A 23,245-nucleotide genomic window follows, 5' to 3' on the forward strand; every position below is an offset into this window, starting at 1 on the left:
TTTTTTTAAACTGCCTCTTTAAAAAAAAAATGTCAGCTTTTATTTTAGATATAGGAGTACGTGTGTAGGTTGTTACATGGGTATATTGGACCCAGGTAGTGAGCATAGTAACCAATAGGTAAAAAAAAGACCTCTTAATCAAGAGGGTAGCTCATTACTATTTACAAAGTGCTTTTAAACATTCTTTTTCGTTTTTTTCTGACAACTCTGGAGTTGAAAAGAAAAGCTTCCCCCCTACTTTTAGAAGAAAACTGACAGTCCCAGAAATGTTTTGGTGTAAGTCAATCTATGAACACGGGTCCATGTCCAGAACTGTTTACCACTCACCTCTTTATAAAACAGTAACTGTGGCCAGGCACGGTGGCTCACTCCTGTAATCCCAGCACTTTGGGAGGCCAAGGGAGGTGGATCACTTGAGGCCAGGAGTTCGAGACCAGCCTGGCCAACCTGGTGAAACCCCATGTCTACTAAAAATACAAAAATTAGTTGGACATGGTGGCACACACCTGTAATCCCAGCTACTCAGGAGGCTGAGACAGGAAAATTGCTTGAACTGGGGAGGTGAGGGTTGCAGTGAGCTGAGACCACGCCACTGCACTCCAGCCTGGGCAACAGAGCGAGACTCTGAGACTCCATCTTAAAAAACAAAAACAACGGTAACAGTTACTTCTCTGAAGCTATTATTTTTTATCCTGTCACATATACCAAAGACTTCATTTGGGTAACTATATTCATGATTATTTTAAGCTTTCTTTTTCATTACCAATAGTTGGACTAACCTTTATTTTCTGGATGGTAAAGATGTTTTATAGTAACAAAAACGAACAGCTAAATCAGTCCATCCAGGTACCCTGTTAAAGCTTCAAAGACTCTGGATCAGAATAATCTCTACTATAAACACGTACCTAAAGAATAAACAAAAATGCTATTGCTAATAACTCTCAGTCCCTTGAGGGATTAACTTTTAGTCCCTTGATTTGCAAATCAAGTTGTAAATTATATTAATACCCCCCTTTCTGTACCTTTCCTTTCGGATGATGCTTATCTAGCGTTTTGCTATCTTGAATATCTTCTCCTTTCTCATCCCTATATTTTTTCATTCTTTATTTGAATATAATTCCATTTTAACACATTACCTTAATGCATACCATTATCTACATGTTTGCTCACTTCTTTCCCTTTCACAGCACCTCTTCTCAATAAAAGTCTATATATAGTGTGTTCCCATGGTGATGGGAACTAAAATTACTTATAATCAATGGTTTCTATGTTGTTGCTGCTGCTTATCTCTTGGGTTAGGCCACTCTTTACAGCCAAGTCACAGTTAAGTCTATGAAGGTGAGATGAAACCATATTTGCCAGAGATTGAACTACTTCTGGAATATTTGTGAATCCGGCCTTCACCATTATTGCACCATCTAGATTTCACATCTGTTTAGTGTATTACCAATATTTTCTTTTTCCATATAATGAATTCTTTTATTGCAGTAATTGTGGTATCAGGGCACCATGCATATTCATAGTTATAAGAAGATATTATCAGAGAAGAAAATTGTCATACCATCATTCATTATGGTGCTTTGCATCTTTAAATTTTAAACAGAGAAAGAGAAAGAACAATTAAGCTAGTAAGCAAGAGAGAACCAATCTACTTTGGGCAATGACCAATGGTTTCTTGATTTCAGGGTAGATTATAGAAAAGAGAAAAGATTGTAGCATTTTATATCTGCAAAAGCTTATTCCAAAACAAATCAGTAAATCCAAGTTACAATACCCAGGTCAGAAAGTCACATTTTTATTAATAAAAAAATAACTTGCAGGCTGGGCGAGGTGGCTCACGCCTGTAATCCCAGCACTTTGGGAGGCTGAGACCAGTGGAACACAAGGTCAGGAGCTCGAGACCATCCTGGCTAACACAGTGAAACCGCATCTCTACTAAAAGTACAAAAAAAAAAAAAAAAAGCCGGGCGCAGTGGCAGGCACCTGTAGTCCCAGCTACTCGGGAGCCTGAGGCAGGAGAATGGCGTGAACCCCGGGGGTGGAGCTTGCAGTGAGCTGAGATCACGCCACTGCACACCAGCCTGGGCAACAGAGCGAGACCCCGTCTCAGATAAATAAATAAATAAATAAATAAATAATAAAAAAATAACTTGCAGCCCATTGAGTGAACTTTAAATGATCATGCTACTTTGTGAAATAGAATATCACATTACTAGATCTGCTGTGTGCTGGACAAATGCCAGCACTATGCAGTACTTTGCTGATATAGTGTGAAATAGATTTTGTGCTGCAGCAAAGCTGTCTATAGTCTTCAAAAAACAAAGGTTATATGAGCATTAACCAAAGTGTTTAAAATCTTACAGTTTCAAAGGACCATATGTTCTATGATTCCATTTGTATGAAATTTCCAAAATAGGCAAATCTATAAAGATAGAAAATAGATTAGTGGTTGCCTAGGACTTGCGGGGATAGAAGCATTACGGGGTCGGGGCAGCGGCCTTCCCTAAAAGATACAGAATTTATTTTCTAGGTGATAGAAATGTTCTAAATTGATTGCAGTGATGGTCACAACTATGTGACAATATTAAAAATCATTCAATTGTACACTTTAAATGAGAGAATTTTAAATATATGAATTATATCTCGATAAAGTGATACTAAAAGAAAGATCTGCCCCAAAAAGCTTTCCTGTAAAAATACATGTTCCACCCATTTAAAATGCAATGTCAGTATTTATTCATCTATTTTATTGCTTAAAATCATATGTGTTCTTTTACTATCCTTTTGCACAAAGAAGAAAAAATATAGATCAGAACATAAGAAGACAAGTCATTTATGATTGATTTTGTACCACTTATTTCAACTGCTTAAAGTAAAAGGGCAGATTTTATGTTGCTGTCAAGGTTTTGCTTGTGATAAGTGTTTGAAGTGAGGCACTGAAATGTGAACTGGTTGTGAGATGGGCTCTCCTTGGCTTCTAATGGAGGCAGGTATCCCATGGGACAGATGCTTGTATTGCTTCAAATTCATTGTAGGAAAATTAACCCTTCATGGTGCCACTTTCTTCAGAGCAAGGTTTGCATATGAATTAAAGTGAAAATTGCCAGACTCAGTGGCTTACACCTGTAATCCCAGCACTTTGGGAGGCCAAGGCGGGTGGATCACCAGGGTCAGGAGTTCGAGACCAGCCTGACCAACATGGTGAAACCCCAACTCTACTAAAAATACAAAATTAGCCAGGCATGGTGGCGCCTGCCTGTAATCGCAGCTACTTGGGAAGCTGAAGCAGGAGAATCGCTTGAACCCGGGAGGCGGAGACTGCGGTGAGCCAGAATCATGCCATTGCACTCCAGCCTGGGCAACAAGAATGAAACTCTGTATCAAAATAAATAAATAGTGAAAATTATGCAGTATGGGTTTCATTGTAGTTTTACTACTCTTGTGTAGAGGAGGAAAAATTTCTCCACTACCTTCTTACAATCTCAGGCTAGGCCTAAGAATTAAATTTCTATAATACAGATTAACAGAAGAAAAGCATACAAGTTTTATTATAATTTTACATGTACATGAAAGTCCTCACAACACAATGAAGACCCAAAGAAGTGACCAGAAGTAGCAAACTTATATGTCTTTTAGATAAAGAAATGATAAATGTGTGAATAAGTGATAAGACAAAGCAGTTTGGATTAGAGGCAGTAAATTGTGAGGAAGTCACTAAAAGTATAGAGGGGGAAACTAATGGAAGATGAGGGATATTTTAGTAAGTTTGTACAGATCTATTTCAGAGGCAATTCCAAGTCTCTGGTGATAAAGATGTTCTTTTCTTGCTGGTACAGGGAGGGCACCCTTCTCCTGGAAATTGTAATGGTGTGTTTTTAAGTAGAAAGGGGGAGGTCAAAAGGCTTTCCTGCATCTGCTATTTCTCCATTGCTTTCAGCTCTAAATAATCAACATGCCAAAGTGGCATATTTTGGGGTGGCATGTCCTGAACTCCTTCACTTGTTTACTCACTTATTGCTAATCAGGACTTGATCATCTTTGTCTCACCCCTTTTTACAGCTGTCCAGCCCTATGCTTTTTATTTTATGCCATTATTTAAATCTGCTATTCCATTGAGTTCTCTACAGTTGGAAGGGGTCTAGGTTGGGCTACCTTTGGATTGTTCAAAATGCCTTTTTAAAAGGGCAAAGGTCTTATGGTCAAATCAATTTAGCAAATGGTGCATACCACATCTTGCTCTTAGAAAGTCTCAGTGCTCACTAGCATATTAAAGGTTCTGAGAAATCCAGAAGAAGAAACAAGTATGTAACCTTATTTAACCTAATATTTCCCAAACTTATTTTTAGTGACTCGTAGAAACACTCCGTAGAACTAGCCTCTGCGGAACACACTATGGGAAATAGTGTTCTGGAGTCCTAAGTATCTCCCCCTTTATTACCTTATTACTCTTTCCCAGCTATGACGGATCTTTTTATATTTCTTTTTTTCTTGCCGAACATGTTTGTTTTAAGCCACAATTCAAACTTGCTACATTTACTTTTTCCTGGTTATTGCCCAGTTGTTAAGTCTGGATTGCCCTGGGAAGATACTGATTACATGGTGCTCTGAATACCTTTCATTCTTCACCAGTAACTCTCCTAAAGATTTGTGATGCACACATTACTGCCCAGCAGAGAACTGAGCTTGCCTCGTTGCAGTTTCAGAAGACAACCTTCTGCATCCATCAGCTTGTTATTGGCTGGCACCACAGAGATGTGTTTCTCTGTCCCTCATTAATTGTAACCAACCCTAAGAGAGACAAGTTCTATCAGGCATGTATATACCTTACAATGGATAAGTTTGTCAGATACTTTCCCTTAGTGCATATTTTTTAAAGAGATAGAATAAAGTATAAATACACATGGAAAGGATGTCACCAATAAGGGTTTTTAAACACTGGAGAATTTTACATGGGGCCTGCTTTGTAGACATCTTTTTTTTTTTTTTTTCAATCTATGAACTCAAATATATGAAATCTATCTGTACCCTCCTTCTTTTGGCTGCCCAACTAGGCTCATCCCAACAACGCTTCCCAGCTTTCTTCAGGCCACCAACAATCCAATCCAGGCTGGAAGTGTGGAATACAAGGAGTGTGCATGGGGCACTCTTCTAGATCTTGGGGATATAGTGGTAAACCGTTACTGACAACATGCTCTCATGGCTCTTAGATCTAGTGGGGGAAAGATAGCCAATAAACACACAAAGAAATAAAATCTTGATAAACACTTTTCAGATCACTAAAATCAGATTATGTGAGTGTGACCAAGTGGCTACTATAGAAGGAATGGTCTCGGAAAGCTGCTTTTGGAGATGAGAGTTAGGTTGAGGATCCTAGTGAAAAGAGTGTGAACAAGGAGAAAGAAATCCAGGCAGAGGAGACAGCTGCTGCAAAAACTCTAAAGTAATACCCAGCTTCAGGTCTTCTTCTCCTTCTCCTTCTCCTTCTTTCTTTCCTTCTCCTTCTCCTTTTTCTTCCTCTTCCTTCTTCCTTCTTCCTTCTTTCTTCTTCTTTCTTCTTCCTTCTTCCTTCATCTTTCTTCTTCCTTCTTTCTTCTTTTTCTTCTTCTTTCTTCTTTCTTCTTCTTTCCTTCTCCTCCTTCTTCTCTTCCTCCTCCTTCTTCTTCTTCTTCTCCTTCTTCTCCTTCTTCTCCTCATTCTTCTCCTCCTTCTTCTCCTCCTGCCTCCTCCTTCTCCTCCTCCTCCTCCTTCTTCTTCTTCCTCTTCCTTTTTTTTTTTTTTTTTTTTTTCTGACACAGGGTCTCACTCTGTTGCCCAGACTGGAGTGCAGTGGCATGATCTCAGCCCACTACAGCCTCTACCTCCTGGGCTCAAGTGATCCTCCCACTTCAGCCTCCCAAGTAGCTGGGACTATAGGCACACGCCACCATGCCCAGCTAATTTTTGTATTTCTTGTGGAGTCCGGGTTTTGCCATGTTGCCCCGGCTACACCTTGAAGTCTTTCAAACCAACAGAAGGCCAGGGAGGGGAGCAAAGTGGATGAGGGATGAGTGGGAAAAAGATACCTCCTGAGCTCTTTCAAGGAGGTCAGGGCAAGTCGCATAGGGTTTTGTTAACCCTGACATGGATTTGAGAATCATTAGCACACAAGTAGGTATCTAAAGCTGGAGGCCTGGATGAAGTTGCCTTTGGGAAGTGAGGAAACAGCAAAAGGAGAGGCTTGGTACAGACCTGGATGGCTCAGCCTTTAGAGGTTGAGCAGAGAAGAGGGGACTGCAAAGCAGCAGCCAGTCAGGTGAGAGTTCAGATGTCTGGGAAGCCATAGGAGAAAGTGTTTCCAAAAGTAGTGGCACATGCTGTTGAAGAAGTCCAGAGAGAGGAAGATACAGAGGTGGCCACCAATCCAATGACAGCGTGCAAGTTGTCAATGACTTTGACAAGACCAAGTTCAGTGCTCTTTGGGAGGATTGGGGAGGAATGTGGTTTAAGAACAGACGTTCATGACCATAGAAGTGAAAATATGAATGTAAAGGTTAAGGTTTGTTTGTTTTAAGATGGGACTTACTGTCTTTAAACCGTCTGCACTAGAACGGAAGAAATTATTGAAATGAAGGTGGGGATAGAAGCCATATCTCCTTGGGGTTTTTTCCCCCTTAAGGAAATATGAGGCAAGGTTTTCAGGGAGGGAAGATGGACTGATTGTAGGAAGAGAGAGAAGTAAATAACTTGCTATCCTGTGAACACATATGACCACTAGACAGTATTTACAGCCTATTAGAATTTGAGAGATTCAGGACTTTTTGATTTTTTTAAGTCCATCACTCATATCAGTGATTTTGACCAAATTTAGTTAATACCAAAGTCAGGATCTGAACCCGGGGATGTCTTGTTCAGAGTCTGGGCACTTTACCAGTCCACTCCACTACCTCTCCATGAGTTACAGCTGAAACCAGTCCCCAGTCAGCACAGATCTGTCATTTCTCCAGTTCTCCTCAGCTATGAGCATGCATAGAGAAGGCAGAGAGTTAGGTTTTATTACCAAAAGAGAGAGAAGAGACAGAATTAAATGTGTTTACAAGTCAGTAAGTATGCAATGATGGTGAAATCAAAGAAGTGAAGAATGAGTGTTGTAGATAATGAGCAAATTGGGAATCAAAGGATAGGAAACGATGAGGTGGAAGAGTGAGTGGTTTGATTGGAAGAACTGGAGAGCCTGATTTGGAAGAATCAGAGGTGCAGTTATTGGTGATAACATGACAAATGATATGGGTGTGAGTGGCTCATGTGGGTACAGGAGCAGATCACCTGTGTTGGGAAGGTGGCGGATTGAGAAGTCTGGGCCTGTCCCATGGATCTGACATCCAGGGGTCCCAGCCTTCTTGTTTTCTACAAAAGAGAAACTCAGAGCCTTGTGCCCCTGGAATTTTCAAATAAAGTATGTCCTTGTCCCAAGGTATAGAGAATAGCAGCCGTGCAACCAACAATGTCATTGGGCTCACTTGGGCTACAGTGGGTCGCCCTTCTCCTTCCCTGCCCTCCCTCTACCCCGAAACTTTCCTTACCTACTGAAGGTCTGGCCTTCTTGGCCCCAGCACAGAAATCCCTGTGGGATGGGGAGCAAGGGGAAGTGTTGTCCACTCCTGTCTGCAACAAAAAAAAGAGTTCATTTTTGGCCCAATGAACGACACTGAATATTAGGGTCTTAGACTGCCAGAACTCCTGGCAGTGGCACTCCCTGGGAGAGAAGCGAGAAGGCCTGTTCCCACACCCCCCTCTCCAGCTTTCTCCACCTGGACCAGACCAGCTGTTCTCCTTTACTCCCCTCTAGGATCCAGAAATTCCTGGTTTGACTATTAAAAGTAACACTACTTACAATTATTTATAGGATACGTCATTAACTCTCACATTCACTTTGTTATAAAATTTCTTTTTTCTATAACAACTCTAGGTACTTTTATTGTTATTAGGCCATTGTTCTTTACTCTTTATTTTCTTGTATTATCACATCAGTCAGCTACCAAATCCTGTTCATTCTAACCAAGATGTTCCCTCATCTGTCCCCTCCGCAGCATTCTTTATGTCTTCTCTCATGTTGGGCCATCAGAGCAGCTGCTTAATTTGTTCTGTTTGACCTTTCTTGCTAAAGTCCACCCTCACGACTCTCAACAGAGTCACTTGGCAAAACATAGGTCTGATCGTGTGGCTGCTTTGCTTAAAAGTCTTTGATGGTTCCCCAGATTCCTTTGTTTAAAGTAGAATTTCCTGCGGGATCTGTCTCAGGTTACTCTGCTCCAACCACACTAAACTGCACTGTTCCCTAAACCACAGCCTAGTTAAGAACTTTAGAGATTCCAAGCGCTGACTATACTTTGGTTCTTCCCACTACTTCAGAGGTTCACAACACTAGACTAATTTAACATTTTATTTTACAAAACAGCACCGAACTTAGGCATATGCGGAAAATAGCTGTTTTCCAGATTTTTCTGAGTTTCTGTCTTCTCTTTTTCTTTTGATCACTGCCTCAGGTTCTCTGGGGCTCTAAGGAAATCCTCAGTCTGACTGGAGAATTTTAGCACTGCCTGCAACACAAATATTAGGCTACTTCTGTTTGAAGGTTTGTCTCTGGCTGGAAAATCTGTCCTCCTCTATCTCCATTTAGTTAACCTTCACTTTTCCTTTAAGGTTCTACTCAATGGTAACTTCCTTTATAAAGCGTTCCCTGGCTCACCCAGGGGTAATCAATTGCTTAGGCTTTTGCGTGTGAACTTCTGCTTGTGTTATCATAAATTATCTGTATGTCTAGCATCCTTGCTCATTTTCCCATGTTATATCATTAAATCCTCACAGTTACGTAACATCTAATCTTAAGTATTAGGATTCCCATTTTGCAGATAGTAAACAGGGGTTTGTTCCCACCTAACCAAGCTATTATTAGTATCTAATGTGACAGTGGGTATAATTAATTTATAAAAGACTAAGAGCATTATAACTCAAGGCAGTGTTATTTTTAATATATGACTCTTTGTGTGGTGACAAGTGTTCATCTGTATTTTTTCTTCTTGCCAATAGTGAAGGAAATTTATGATTCCTAAAGAAATATTTTAATGTTAATTAAAATAAACTATAAGAACGCTGCTATACTCAGGTGCAATGCAAATAATGAGTTGAGTCTATCCCTGCCATCTCAGGCTAATCCCCTCTCCCCTGAGGAGCTGGGACTCAGCTCCCTGGAGGTGAAAAGCTGAAGCTTTCCCGTGTTGTGCCATTTTCTCCCCTTTCTCTCATGCATTATTTTTCTTACTCTGATTATTCTTGATGGGAGTTTTTAGCAGAGCTCAGCATCATCTTATCCCAGGAAGAAAAAAAAAAATTGTAGGAGAAAATGTATGATGAGTGGTGCAAAAAACAACAGTTGCAATCTTTTAAATTTATTGTGGAATTAAAGAACATGCCCCTAGAATATAATCACTGGCAATTCAAAAACCAAGGATTTTTAGCAAAATAAATAAGACCAGTTTTCTTCCTCTGGGCCTTGTGTCTGTTTATCTCAGTGAGTCTTTCACCTGAACCAGTCTTTGCAGCCCAAACTCTTCCTTTTCCTTAATTAGCATCAGGAGTTTTCATTAGTTATTTTACGAGTTGTTAGTGATCCTCATTAGCTTTGCTGTGGACTTAAATGTTCTTGACATTAACTGTTTCACTGCATAAGATTTTATGGTTAATTTCCAGAGTATATAAGCCAGATTATTGGCTGTTATATTTTTTACAATGTATATATTCCCATTTCAGAATCTTGTATCTTAACATTTTTCTTTATAATTTTATATAAATGATTGGCATCCAGTTCATTGGGTTCCTGATATCTTTTTTATACATGTTAAATAAGGAAAAATAAGTAAATATATATATATCAGTCGCTCAGTTGATAGATTTTTCAAGAAAGAAAAAAATTAAGATAATATGTTTCTACAAAAAAAGAATTTAATGAAATACTGCAATTTGACTTTATAGCCCAATTAGGGGAACACTACTGTTTTTCATTCTACACTTATTCCACACTATGCTCCAAGTATTGCCCAAGGATCAGAAGACAGAAACCAAGTAACTTGATAATATATTGAAGAAGAATTATAACAGGTCACGTTATTTCAGAGATTTAGGTGTATTTTATTTCAAAGTGCATTGTTCTCCCTTTGTGCCTCCTTCTCAAATAACACAACACAGGAAGCTCTCATCTATGTAAAAATATTTTTGTGTGTGATTAACCACTTGTATACCTGTTTTATTATTCATTCCATGGTCATCGGGGCCTAAAATGTGCCAGGTATTAGGGACATAGGATAACAAGACAGAAAAGGATCATTATATTCAGATGCAAAAAGAAATGTAATAAATATAAAATGTATAAAAAATAAGTAACCAGTTTCAAATAATAGTCAGTGTCATTCTGTCAACACTTATTTTCTGAGTACATACTCTATGCTAAATACTGATCTATAAAGTAACTCTGATGGGAGAGTGGAGGGGGAGAGGAGCTATTTTATATTAGTTGCTCAGGAAGGTTTCTCTGAGGAGATGACATCTGAAATGAGACCTAAATAACAAGTAAAAGCAGAAGAGTTTTTCAGCTGAGGTTCTGGGAGTCTGTGGATAGATTTCAGGTCTATAAACTTGGATGGGAAAAATAATTACATGTTTATTTTCATTAAACTCAGACTGAAATTTAGCATTTTCTTCTATTTGAATATAGACAACAAACCTCAGTAGTAGCACTTGTTACTTTGTTACCAGTAGAAAGTATAGTTGGTCTTTTTTTTTGAGACTGAGTCTCCCTCTGTCGCCCAGGCTGGAGTGCAGTGGTGCGATCTCCGTTCACTGCAAGCTCAGCCTCCTGGGTTCACGCCATATTCCTGCCTCAGCCTCCCCAGCAACTGGGACTACAGGCGCATGCCGCCACGCCTGGCTAATTTTTGTATTTTTAGTAGAGATGGGGTTTCACCATGTTAGCCAGGATGGTCTCGATCTCCTGACCTTGTGATCCGCCCGCCTCGGCCTCCCAAAGTGCTGGGATTACAGGCATGAGCCACCGTGCCCAGCCAAAAGTATAGTTTTTAAAAATTATATCTCAGTTTTCACAGGTGTCTTGGAATGTTATCATTGCTTTGAAATTATGAGATTTCTTAGATGTGACACTAGATATGATTCTAATTGTGTTAATAAAGAAGCACATGTATTACTATATTGATTATATATTACTGGGTAATGATGACCCACAATTTGGGAGCTTTAAACAATAACCCATGATTCTGTTGGTCAGCAGTTTGGGCTGTGCTCAGCTAGGTGGTTATTTTGTTTCGTTTTGTTTGAGACAGATTCTCACTCTGTCACCCAGGCTGGAGTGCAGTGGCGCAATCTCATCTCACTGCAAGCTCTGCCTTCCAGGTTCATGCAATTCTCCTGCCTCAGCCTCCTGAGTAGCTGGGACTACAGGCGCCCGCCACCACGCCCAGCTAATTTTTTGTATTTTTAGTAGAGACGGGGTTTCACTGTGTTAGCCAGGATGGTCTTGATCTCCTGACCTTGTGATCCGCCCGCCTCGGCCTCCCAAAGTGCTGGGATTACAGGCGTGAGCCACCGCGCCTGGCCGAAAGTATAGTTTTTTAAAATTATGTCTCAGTTTTCACAGGTGTCTTGAAATGCTATCATTGCTTTGAAATTATGAGATTTCTTAGATGTGACACTAGATCTGATTCTAATTGTGTTAATAAAGAAGCACATGTATTACTGTATTGATTCTATATTACTGGGTAATGAATGACCCACAATTTGGGAGCTTTAAGCAATAACCCATGATTCTTTTGGTCAGCAGTTTGGGCTGTGCTCAGCTGGGTGGTTCTTTTGTTTTGTTTTGTTTTGTTTTGTTTTGTTTGAGACGGAGTCTCACTCTGTCGCCCAGGCTGGAGTGCAGTGGCGCGATCTTGGCTCACTGCAAGCTCTGCCTCCCAGGTTCATGCCATTCTCCTGCTGCAGCCTCCCGAGTAGCTGGGACTACAGGCGCCCGCCACCACACCCAGCTAATTTTTTGTATTTTTAGTAGAGACGGGGTTTCACTGTGTTAGCCAGGGTGGTGCCTCGGCCTCCCAAAGTGCTGGGATTACAGGCATGAGCCACCACGCCCGGCCTCATCTGGGTGGTTTTTAAGGACTTGCCAGGATTGTTCATGTGGCTGCAGTCATCTGGCAGCCCCACTGGGCCAAATAGTCCAAGACGGCCTTCCTCCCATGCCCAGCAGCTGATGCTGGCTGCAGGCTGGGCCACATGACTCCAACAGGCTACCCTGGGGCTCTTCACATAGTCACAGTGTTACAAGACAGCAAGAACATGAGCCACAAAGCCCCTTGAGGCTCAGGCTCAGAACTCCCCAGCACTTCCACTATCTTCTGTGGGTCAAAACAAATCCAAAGGCCAACTCAGTCAATTTGAGAGGCAATTCCATAGGTTGTGACTTCAGGGAAGTGTGATTAATTGGGGGCCTTTACTATATCTGTCACCTACCAAGTTCTAATTTTTTTTTTTTCCCCCCGAGACATGGTCTCACTCTGTCACCCAGGCTGGAGTGTAGTGACATGATCATGGCTCACTGTATCCTTGACCTTTGGGGCTCAAGCAGTCCTCCCACTTCAGCCCCCTGAGTAGCTGGGACTACAAGTGTGCACCACCATACCTGGCTAATTTTTGCATGTTCTTTTTTTGTACAAAATAATCTTCTGGATGGGGCTCACCATGTTTCCCAGGCTGGTCTTGAACTCCTGGATTCAAGTGATCCTCCCATCTCAGCTTCCCAAAGTACGGGGGTTACAGGCATGAACCACTGTGCCCAGCATATGTCATAATTTTAAAAATTATTATAATAAGTTGGCCGGGCTTTGTGACTCACACTTGTAGTCCGAGCACTTTGGGAGGCCAAGGCAGGTGGATCACTTGAGGTCAGAAGTTCAAAATCAGCCTGGCCGACATGGCGAAATCCTGTCTCTACTAAAAATACAAAAATTAGCCAGGTGTGGTGGCAGGCACCTGTAATCCCAGCTACTTGGGAGACTGAGGCACAAGAATCACTTGAACCTGGGAGACGGAGGTTGCAGTGAGCCAAGATCGTGCCACTGCTCTCCAGCCTAGGCAACACAGCAAGACTCTCTCTCAAAAAAAAAAAAAAAATAATAATAATAATAAAATAATATATATAAAAAATAATTTTAATGTGATCAGTGTTTTTTATAATTTTGTCTTTTACACTTTTTAAAATATTATTCTGAGAAGAGTTTCATAGGCTTCAGCACTTTGTCAGAGAGGGTCATGGCACAATATGAGGTTAAGAGCCCTTGATCTAAAGTCAGGGAGTTCTGGAAAGAGGAGTAAAGAAGCCTCAAGGCAGAAGCAAGCCGGCATGTCCAATGGGATGGAGGAGCAGAAGGAAAGCTCCTGTGGCCAGAGCCAAAGATTGAGGTGCAGAGTGGTTGGAGACAGAGGCAGGACCAGATGTGACTTCGTTGAAAGCTTTTGAAACTTGCAGAGGGACCTTCACTTCCCCACTGCAACACACCACAGAGTGTGAAAAGTAGGTATTGCATGTAAATTGTATTTTGATTTTTTTGGGGTCGTTGCTAACTTTTTTCAGTTATCTAGGCAGAAATAAGGAAACTCTTTTTTGCTATTCCATATATCTATTGTGATATCAGAGTCTGTTGTTTAGTTTTTTTGTTTGTTTGTTTGTTTGTTTGAGACAGTCTTGCTCTGTTGCCAGGCTGGAGTGCAGTGGTGCAATCTCAGCTCACGGCAACCTCCACCTCCTGGGTTCAGTGATTCTCCTGCCTCAGCCTCCCGAGTAGCTGGGACTACAGCCTCCATGCCCGGCTAATTTTTGTATTTTTAGTAGAGATGGGGTTTCACCATTTTGGCCAGGATAGTCTCACTCTCGTCTCAATCTCCTGAACTCGTGATCTGCCCTCCTCGGCCTCCCAAAGTGTTGGGATTACAGGCGTGAGCCACTGTGCCCAGCCCCAGAGTCTGTTGTTTCTAAAGGATGATGACTGGGCAATAGCTTTCTAGAGCTGGGAAAACCACATTTCAACAGGATTACATACCAATATTTACTATTTCATAAATCCAGGCATATTTGCTTAAAATGTCTCCTTTAGAGAGGCAAGAAACAGAAGCCCATTTTTTGTTTGTTTTTAGGAAATTCATATAAGCCATTGGTAAGCTTCTTTTAAGTTGCCAAACTCTATTTTCAGAAGACTTCTATGTTGACACTTGTGACCTATAGTAGAACAGAATTGCTTTAAGAGATCAGCATTGATAAAAGCAGAGGGAAGCTGAAAAGGGAGGATTAGGCTAAAGTCAACTGGTGGAGTAGGCATATGTGAATTACTCAAGTGTTGAAGAAATGACTCTGTTGGAGTTACCAGTTTATTATAACGAGAGCTAAAGTGAGAAATGCCAGACAGTCTAGAAGCATTCTGACTAACAAGGAGCTCCAACCCCTTATATATAAATGAGGTTACGTATAGTAGGTTGAAAGCAGGTTTCCAAAACAACCAGTTAGTTTGTATAGCTTCAGGATTGATGATTACATTCCATAGGATATTACATTAAATTGATGAAATCTGCACATCTCCAGGGAAGTCCTTACTAGATAGCCAGTGAGCTTTTATGATGATAAGATACATAATGGATAAAAATTTTCTGATGCCAAAAAGACTTCGGCCCTGCTCTAGTTAGGATCTATATTCATATTATCACCAGGTCAAGTGTCTTGCAAACTTTCTTAGCTTTCGTTCTTATCAGACTGCAGTTCATGATGTGAGGTATCAAAGACTCTCTCCTTAACCAAGCTTCAGTCATGCTCTGCTAATATCTCTTTTGGACCAGGCTTGATCCTTGCTCCACCCCCAGCTTTGGCCTGCCCAGCCCAGCCTTAGCAAGGAATTCTGCTAAGTCATCTCCAAACCCTAGCTATCTAATTACCCTTGATATCTGATCAAGTTCTTCATCCTCCACCTTTTTGATGTCTAAGTCCTTGGACTGCCTTTAGCAAGAGTCCTGTTAGGCCAGCTTAGCAAGAATTCCCCTGCCCTTGATGTGTCCTTTCAGCAATTTCCCATCCTTTGACCTCCTCACGCTGTTCTTGGCTGTAAATCTTCACTTGCTCTTGCTGTTTCAGAGTTGAACCCCTTCTTTTTCCCCTCCAGTTGCAATGGTCTTGAATGAAGTCTTCCTTACCATTTTAACAAGTGTCAGAATAACTTTTTTAACATCTGTCTTCATACCACAGTCAACAACCGCTTATCCTCCCCAAAACTCTGAGCTAACATCACTACTTAGAGATTACAGTGTCTGCCTATTTTATTAGCTGGAACTGCATCAGTGATTTTGGAGCTGAATTTTTCATTTTTTACATGTAAGATTATGTGTTTATAATTTATTGTTTTCACATAAGCATAAACAGAACTAGGAAGAGCTGTACTCAGGAGTCAAGTTAGAAGAAAAAACATCACCATGTTCAAATAGGCAACTGAACATGCCTCTGAAAACCAGAGGCAAAGGCAGTTATTTATAGTTAACATCTGTAGAATATGGACCGGGTGTGGTGGCTCACGCTTATAATCCCAGCACTTTGGGAGGCCAAAAAGCAGGAGGATTGCTTGAACCCAGACATTCGAAACCAGCTTAGGCAACATGGCGAGACCCCACCTCTACAGAAAATTTAAAAATTAGCTGGGCGTGGTTGATGTGCACCTGTAGGCCCAGCTACTCAGGAGGCTGAGGTGGGAGGATCACTTAAGCCTGGGAGGTCAAGGCTACATCGAGCTGTGATCGAGGCACCTGGGCAACAGAGCAAGACCTTGCCTCTACCCAAAAAAAAAAAAAAAAAATTAAATTTGTAGAAGGCTGGGCACAGTGGCTCACACCTGTAATCCCAGCACTTTGGGGGCTGAGGCAGAAGGATTGCTCTCAGGAGTTTAAGACCAGCCTGGGCAACATGGTGAAATACCATCTCTACAAAAAAATACAAAAATTAGCCAGTCGTGGTGGTGTACACCTGTAGTCCCAGCTACTTAGGAGGTTGAGGTGGGAGAATCGTTTGAGCCTGGGAGGTCAAGGCTGCAGTGAGCCGTGATCATGCCACTGCACTGTAGCGTGGGTGACAGAGTGAGACCATGTCTTTAAAAAAAAAAAAAAAATCTGTAGAATATGAAGCAAGATGAGAGACATTTGAAAGCACATGTAGGAAAATCAGGTGTTCTTCTAGAGCTGGCTCTCTGTTACGATAGAGACCTTTAAAATGTTTCTTCTGGTGCTTGCAGATGTCACCCTACCCTCCCACAAAGATAACAATGCATTTACTTCTGTCACTAGAGATTAGTTTTGCGCATGTATTCTTTCCTTAGGGCTGCCGTAACAAAGTCTGGGAGGCTTTAAAACAACAGAAATTTATCATCTCACAGTTCTGGAGGCCAGAAGTCAGAAATCATGGTGTCGGCAGGGCCATGGTCCCTCTGGCAGCTCTAGGGAAGGACCTTTCCTTGCGCTTCCTGGCTTCTGGTGTTTGCTGGCAATCCTTGGTGTTCCTTGGAGTGTAGATGGGTCACTTCAGTCTTTGCCTCCATGGTCACGTGGCCGTCTTTTCCCTGTTTCTTCACATGGTCTTCCCACCCCACACGCAGAGGTATGTGTCAGCTTCTGTGTGGCTGAATTTCCCCTTTTTATAAAGGCAGCAGCCCTATCGGATTGGGCCTATTCTAATGATCTCATTTTAATTTTTACCTTTGTAAAGACCCTGGGAGTTAGGACTTCAACATGTCTTTTCTGGGAGACAATGGAACCTACATAGCATGTTTTTGAACTTTACATGCAGAATCATTTTGTATGTAGTCATTTGCATCTGGCTTATTTCAGTCAATATATTAGTGAGAGTCATCCGTGTTGCCGTAGCAGTTTCTATTCATTGTCAGTCCTGCCCACCACTATATCAAGGCTCCACAAATTATGGTGTGAAGGCCAAATGCATCATGACTCATTTTTTTCCCATATGGAGATCTAGGAATTACATAAGAAAATGTGGTTTTTGGTTTCTATGGTACTTTTTTGCATATTTCTCTTTGTTTGAATTGGAAACAAATCTAATTAATCCTTAATTAAAAGAAAACTTTTCTATCCCATCTTTCCATGACTATGAATATGTTACATGTATAAATGTTTGTATCTACTATGTGGTCATTATACAGTTTGAACTAAAACATAGCTTATACTTGCCACATAAGTTTATGGAAAAAGTTAAATATTTTTTTTAATTGATTGATTTCTATCCTGTAACTTTACACATAAGACCTGGTAATACAAGCTTGTTGTTAAAAAAATAATAATAATTGAAATTATCCAGAAGGACATAAAATCAAACTAATAGGCTCCCCTCCTTATCCCTGTGGCTTGCCCAGTCTAATCCTTTATAAATCACCACTATTGACAGTTTTCTGGATATTCTTACAAATATTTTTTCTGACATGGAAGTGTGCATGTATCTGTGTATGTGTATGTTCCCTGTATTTCTAACATACCTGGGATCCTAATATGCATACTAATCTATAACTTGCTTTTTACATTTAATAATATATTATTATATTGTGTATATATATAATATATATATAATATTATATAATAATATATTGTGACTACATTTCCATTTTAGTACAATAAAGTTTCTCTTCATTCTTTTTTTCTATTTTTGAGATGGAGTCTTGCTCTGTCACCCAGGCTGGAGTGAAGTGGCCTGATCTCGGCTCACTGCAACCTCTGCATCCTGGGTTCAAGCAGTTCTTCTGTCTCAGCCTCCCGAGTAGCTAGGATTATAGGTGCCCACCGCCACACCTAGCTAATTTTTTTTTTTTTTTTTTTTGTATTTTCAGTAGAGACAGGGTTTCACCATGTTGGCCAGGTTGGTCTCGAACTCCTGACCTCAGGTGATCCACCTGCCTCAGCCTCCCAAAGTGCTGGGATTACAGGCATGAGCCACTGCACCCAGACTTTCTCATTTCTTAAAAATAATGTTATAATGTTCCATTCAATGGATGCATGATCATGTGTTCCCCAAATAGCAAACATTTATACTGTTTCCAATTTTTTGTGTAAGTATACATGGATTTATTTATCTTTTTATTTACTTCTATGAAAACATTTAAGAATGATTTTTAGATGTTGAATTGCTGGATAATATATATGTGCTTTTAAGTTTTTGGCAGATATCACTAAATTGCCATTCGAAAAAAAGGCAGTAACAATTTACAACCCATGAGGTGTTATTATTATTATTTTTAACGACCAGGACTTTACACCTTGTAAAATCTGCAATAAGAGAGTTATGTATTGACTGTTTACTCTGTTGTTTCAGAACAATGAGATGGTGGAGCTACAGAGAATACGGATGAAGGATGAAATCCGAGAATATAAGTTCCGAGAGGCACGGCTCCTTCAGGACTATACTGAATTGGAAGAAGAAAATATCACGTTGCAGAAACTAGTGTCCACGTTGAAGCAGAACCAGGTAAGGTTTAAGAAATTTTTTGAGTTATACTGAAGATGGATCTACATCTTCTGACCACTAAGGTTAAATCTCCTCTTCATTTCTCAGGAAGGAACTTGTCAAAATTTATTGTTTACTCTTTAATCTTCTCTCTATAACATTTATGTACTGAAATGTCCCAACCCTCCTATTTCAGCTAAAATATAGAAGGAAAAAATACACCTGTAAGTAGTATAGTGTACACTAAAGTTTTATTGAATAAGAAAAAGAATTTTAGTTTGTATTTTAGTTCTGCATTCATTTATTTCATAAGCCAAATGTATTGTAACAAATTTAACCTGACAACTTCTCATTAAAAGCCTGAGTCTTAGCCGGGCGTGGTGGTATATGCCTGTAATCCCAGCTACTTGGGAGGCTGAGGCAGGAGAATCGCTTGAACCCGAGAGGTGGAGGTAGCAGTGAGCCCAGATTGTGCCACTGCCCTCCAGCCTTAGTGACAGAGTGAGACTCTGTCTTAAAAAAAAAAAAAAAAAAAAAAAAAAGCCCGGGTCTGTACGCTTGTCTACGAGCTTAAGGTCTTCCTACGATCACTGGTCTCTCACGCCCTAAAAATTTTTTCTGTAAATTGCTTTCAAATAATAGAGGGAAATGGATTATGAAGTATAAATCAAGAAGAGCAAAATGGTAAGAAAAAGAGGCCAGGCATTGTGGTTCACACCAGTAATCCCAGCACTTTGGGAGGCCGAGGTGGGTGGATCACCTGAGGTCAGGAGTTTGAGACCAGTCTGGCCAATATGATGAAACCCTGTCTCTACTAAAAATACAAAAATTTGCCAGGCATGTTGGTGGGCGCCTATAATCTCAGCTACTCAGGAGACTAAGGCAGGAGAATTGCTTGAACCCGGGAGGCGGAGGTTGCAGTGAACCGAGATTACACCACTGCACTCCAGCCTGGATGACAGAGTGAGACTCCATCTCAAAAAAAAAGAAAAAGAAAAAGAAAATGCCTGTTTTCTTTTTCAGCTGTAACCTGACTACAAAGTTACATTCGTACATTTAAATAATTTTTTTTGCTGTAATGGGGCTTTGATAGCTTAATTTTCCTGATTGGTTTGCATTGTGGATTTTCAGAGCTATTAATAATGATTGAATCTGTAATTTTAGAAGAATTTATTTATGAATACAGTTGAATCAAGTAGTTAAGCAAAGGTGAATTGGATGTTCGAGTTCTTTTCAAGGTGCTTCCTCAGCGACACCTCTATTCTGGTCTAAACGCTGTTGCCACCTCTCAGTTCAGATCAACAGCCTATGTGCCAGGTGCTGTGCTAGGCTGGACAGACACAAGAATCTGTAGGGCATGATTCTTGTCCTGTGTAAACTTAGAAGCCAGCCCAGATGTATGCTTTTACCTCACTCCCTTCCTGAGTTGGTATCTACATGATACATAGATTGATTGATCAATTGATAGATAGATATAATGTTTTGATAGATATAAGCATTAAAAGGGAAAAGAAAAAAATATAGAAGAGAAAAATCCATGTAGTGGCACAATTAAAATTTTATTTCCTTTTTTTTTTTTTTTTTTTTTTTTTGCAACAGAGTCTTGCTCTGTTGCCCAGGCTGGAATGCAGTGGCGCGATCTCAGCTCGCTGCTACCTCCACCTCCTGGTTCAAGCAATTCTCCTGCCTCAGCCTCCCGAGCAGCTGGGATTACTGGCATGAGCCACCACACCCAGCTAATTTTTGTAGTTTCAGTAAAGACAGGGTTGTACCATGTTGGCCAAGCTGGTCTGAACTCCTGAGCTTAAGCAGTCCGCCCGCCTCAGCCTCCCGAAGTGCTGGGATTACAAGCACCAGCCACAGCGCTTGGCCAAAATTTGATTTCTGATCATTGCCACTTCCCCCAGATTTGGAGTGCTGGGAGGAAGGCATGTAGGGGGACAGTTTCAGTCCATCAAAAAAGGGCTACTGGAGTATCCCCATGTGTTTCTGCTTCATTCCTTCTGTAAGCTCTGAATCCTAATATGTGTGCTGAGGGGGGCCATTCCAGAGGCTCCCCAGGTCTTGATTTGGCTGGGAAAAGTGAGCACACAGTGGAGAAATGTAGACTTTGAAAAATACATTTGTAAAGATGCTTCTCGAATACTTTTTAAAATAAGAAGGGTTTTGTTTGTTCGTTTGTTTGTTTTTGAGATAGAGTCTTGCTCTTTCACCAGGCGGGAGTGCAGTGGCGTGATCTTGGCTCACTGCAACCTCTGCCTCCCGGGATCAACCGATTCTCCTGCCTCAGCCTCCTGAGTAGCTGGGACTACATGCATGTGCCACCACACCTGGCTAATTTTTTATATTTTCAGTAGAGACGGGGTTTCACCGTGTTAGCAAGGATGGTCTCAATCTCCTGACCTCGTGATCCGCCCACCTCAGCCTCCCAGAGTGCTGAGATTACAGGTGTGAGCCACCGTGCCTGGCCTAAGAAGGGTATTTTTTGTGGTCCTTTTTTTGGTTATTGATGAAGCACATAGAGGATTTGAAACAAATTTACTTGAAGTGCAACTATTTGAAGTGGCCCTTCCTTCCCGATTCCTACACTCCTCCCTGCTCTCTAGAGCATGGTGAGAGCACCACCAGCAGCCTCCTTGGAGAGCCTTCTGTGACCGCATGTGTAGACTGAGGGACTCAGGAGGTTAATGAAGGCCAGTATTAGATATTCTTGAAAGACTGCCAAGGTATCCCTTGAGTATTCATTAACCCAGATGCCGTTTCTGGGAGAATTTGTACTGTCATTCCTGTTGTGAGTTTCCCCATGCCCTCCTTCCAGTAATTGAAACATGGGATCCAATGGTTAACTCAGAAGTTTTTTTAAAAGGTGGGGGAACTTACACATTTTTTATTTCCAACATGCCATATGCTAATTTTCCCAATTAAGTGTCTAATTAATTCATTCAAAATCATTTTCTACACAGAGCGCCATTCTGGTTCATTCCCTGAAATTGGAGGAACTGAAATGCCACAAGTCTCTCCCAGCTAAGAAAATGCTGTGTTTGTTTCCCGTAGTAATTGATCTTTATTTATAGATGCTAGCATCTATTGTAAACTCTTTCTAATCAATAAAGGTTTTTGGTTTTTTGGGTTTTTTTGAGACAGGGTCTTGCTCTGTCGCCCAGGCTGAAGTGCAGTGGCTTAATCTTGGCTCACTGCAACCTCTGCTTCCTGGTCTTGTGACTCAGCCTCCTGAGTAGCTGGGATTACAGGCGTGTGCCACCAGGCCCAGTTAATTTTTGTATTTTTAGTTGAGACAGGGTTTTGCCATGTTGGCCAGGCTGGTCTCAAGTGATCCGCCCACCTTGACCTCCCAAAGTGCTGGGATTACAGGCATGAGCCACCATGCCTGGCCCTAATTAATGAAGTATTAAGTACAATGTTTTATGTACAAATGCCACAGAGTTTTTTAAAGAGGTGATAATGAGTAGCATTCAGTCACAAAATTGGGTTGTGTTACTTTGTAGTGAGGTTCCCCATGCGTTGTATAGTCCTTCAGCCTGCTTTGATGTTTCTAAACAGCAAAGTTATTACCATTTTAAAATGCTTAGTTCAAAGAATTTTTCCTTCTGAAGTATTATTTTTCTTTTAGCTATTTATTGATTATTTTCTAAGTACAGTGTAATTATTAAGTAACACCCCTTTCTATAGTCTATTTATTCATTTGTTTACATTCCATTTCCTTCCACTAACATACAGCACCTACGATAGAGCCTGATCTATAGTAGATATTAAATAAATACTTGTTGAAAGAATAAAAAAACTGGCCAGGCACTGTGGCTCAAGCCTGTAATCCCAGCACTTTGGGAGGCTGAGGAGGATCACTTGAGTCCAAAAGTTCACGTCCAGCAACATAGGGAGACCTCATCTCTACCAAAAGCAAAAAAAAAATTAACCAAGTGTGATGATGCACACCTGTGGTCCCAGCTACTTGGGAGTCTGAGATGGAAGGATTGCCTGAGCCTGGGAGGTTGAGGCTGCAGTGAGCTATGACCACACCTCTGTACTCCAGCCTAAGCGATAGAGTGAGTCCCTGTCTCCAAAAAAAAAAAAAAAAAAGAAAAGAAAAAGAAAAGCAACAATTCATTCACACTTCTATTATAAAACATTTCCTCCAATGTCAGGTAATAATATATAAGAATATCGCCCCGGGCGCAATGGCTCATGTCTGTAATCCCAGCACTTTGGGAGGCCAAGGTGGGCAGATCACGAGGTCAGGAGTTCGAGATCAATCTGGCCAACATAGTGAAACCCCGTTTCTACTAAAAATACCAAAAAAAAGTAGCCGGGCGTAGTGGCGGGTGCCTGTAGTCCCAGCTACTCGGGAGACTGAGGCAGGAGAACCACTTGAACCTGGGAGGCAGAGGTTGCGGTGAGCTGAGATCACGCCACTGCACTCCAGCCTGGGTGACAGAGTGAGACGCCGATCCATCACCAAAAAAAAAAAAAAAAAAAAAAAAAAGGCTGGGTGCGGTGGCTCATGCCTGTAATCCCAGCACTTTGGGAGGCTGAGGCGCATGGATCACCTGAGGTCGGGAGTTCAAGACCAGCCTGACCAACATGGAGAAACCCCGTTTCTACTAAAAATACAAAATTAGCCAGGCATGGTGGCGCATGCCTGTAATCCCAGCT

At 41.1% G+C, this 23,245-nt stretch overlaps 1 protein-coding gene across 6 annotated transcripts in view; it reads left to right on the forward strand.

The window, feature by feature from the left end:
• The window catches only part of BICD1 (BICD cargo adaptor 1), a 267,827-nt gene that overhangs the window by 166,201 nt on the left and 78,381 nt on the right, over positions 1–23,245 (forward strand). For all 6 annotated transcript variants that reach the window (XR_001447966.3, XM_015151410.3, XM_077953838.1 and 3 more), the window contains exon 3: positions 18,443–18,595. Coding sequence is in view for 5 of the 6 variants with exons in the window: in XM_015151410.3 (XP_015006896.1) it covers positions 18,443–18,595 (153 nt within the window). In the remaining variant the exon portion in view is untranslated. The remainder of the gene's footprint in view (positions 1–18,442; positions 18,596–23,245) is intronic.

This window comes from Macaca mulatta, chromosome 11 (assembly GCF_049350105.2).
Source record: "Macaca mulatta isolate MMU2019108-1 chromosome 11, T2T-MMU8v2.0, whole genome shotgun sequence".
Lineage (NCBI taxonomy): Eukaryota > Metazoa > Chordata > Mammalia > Primates > Cercopithecidae > Macaca > Macaca mulatta.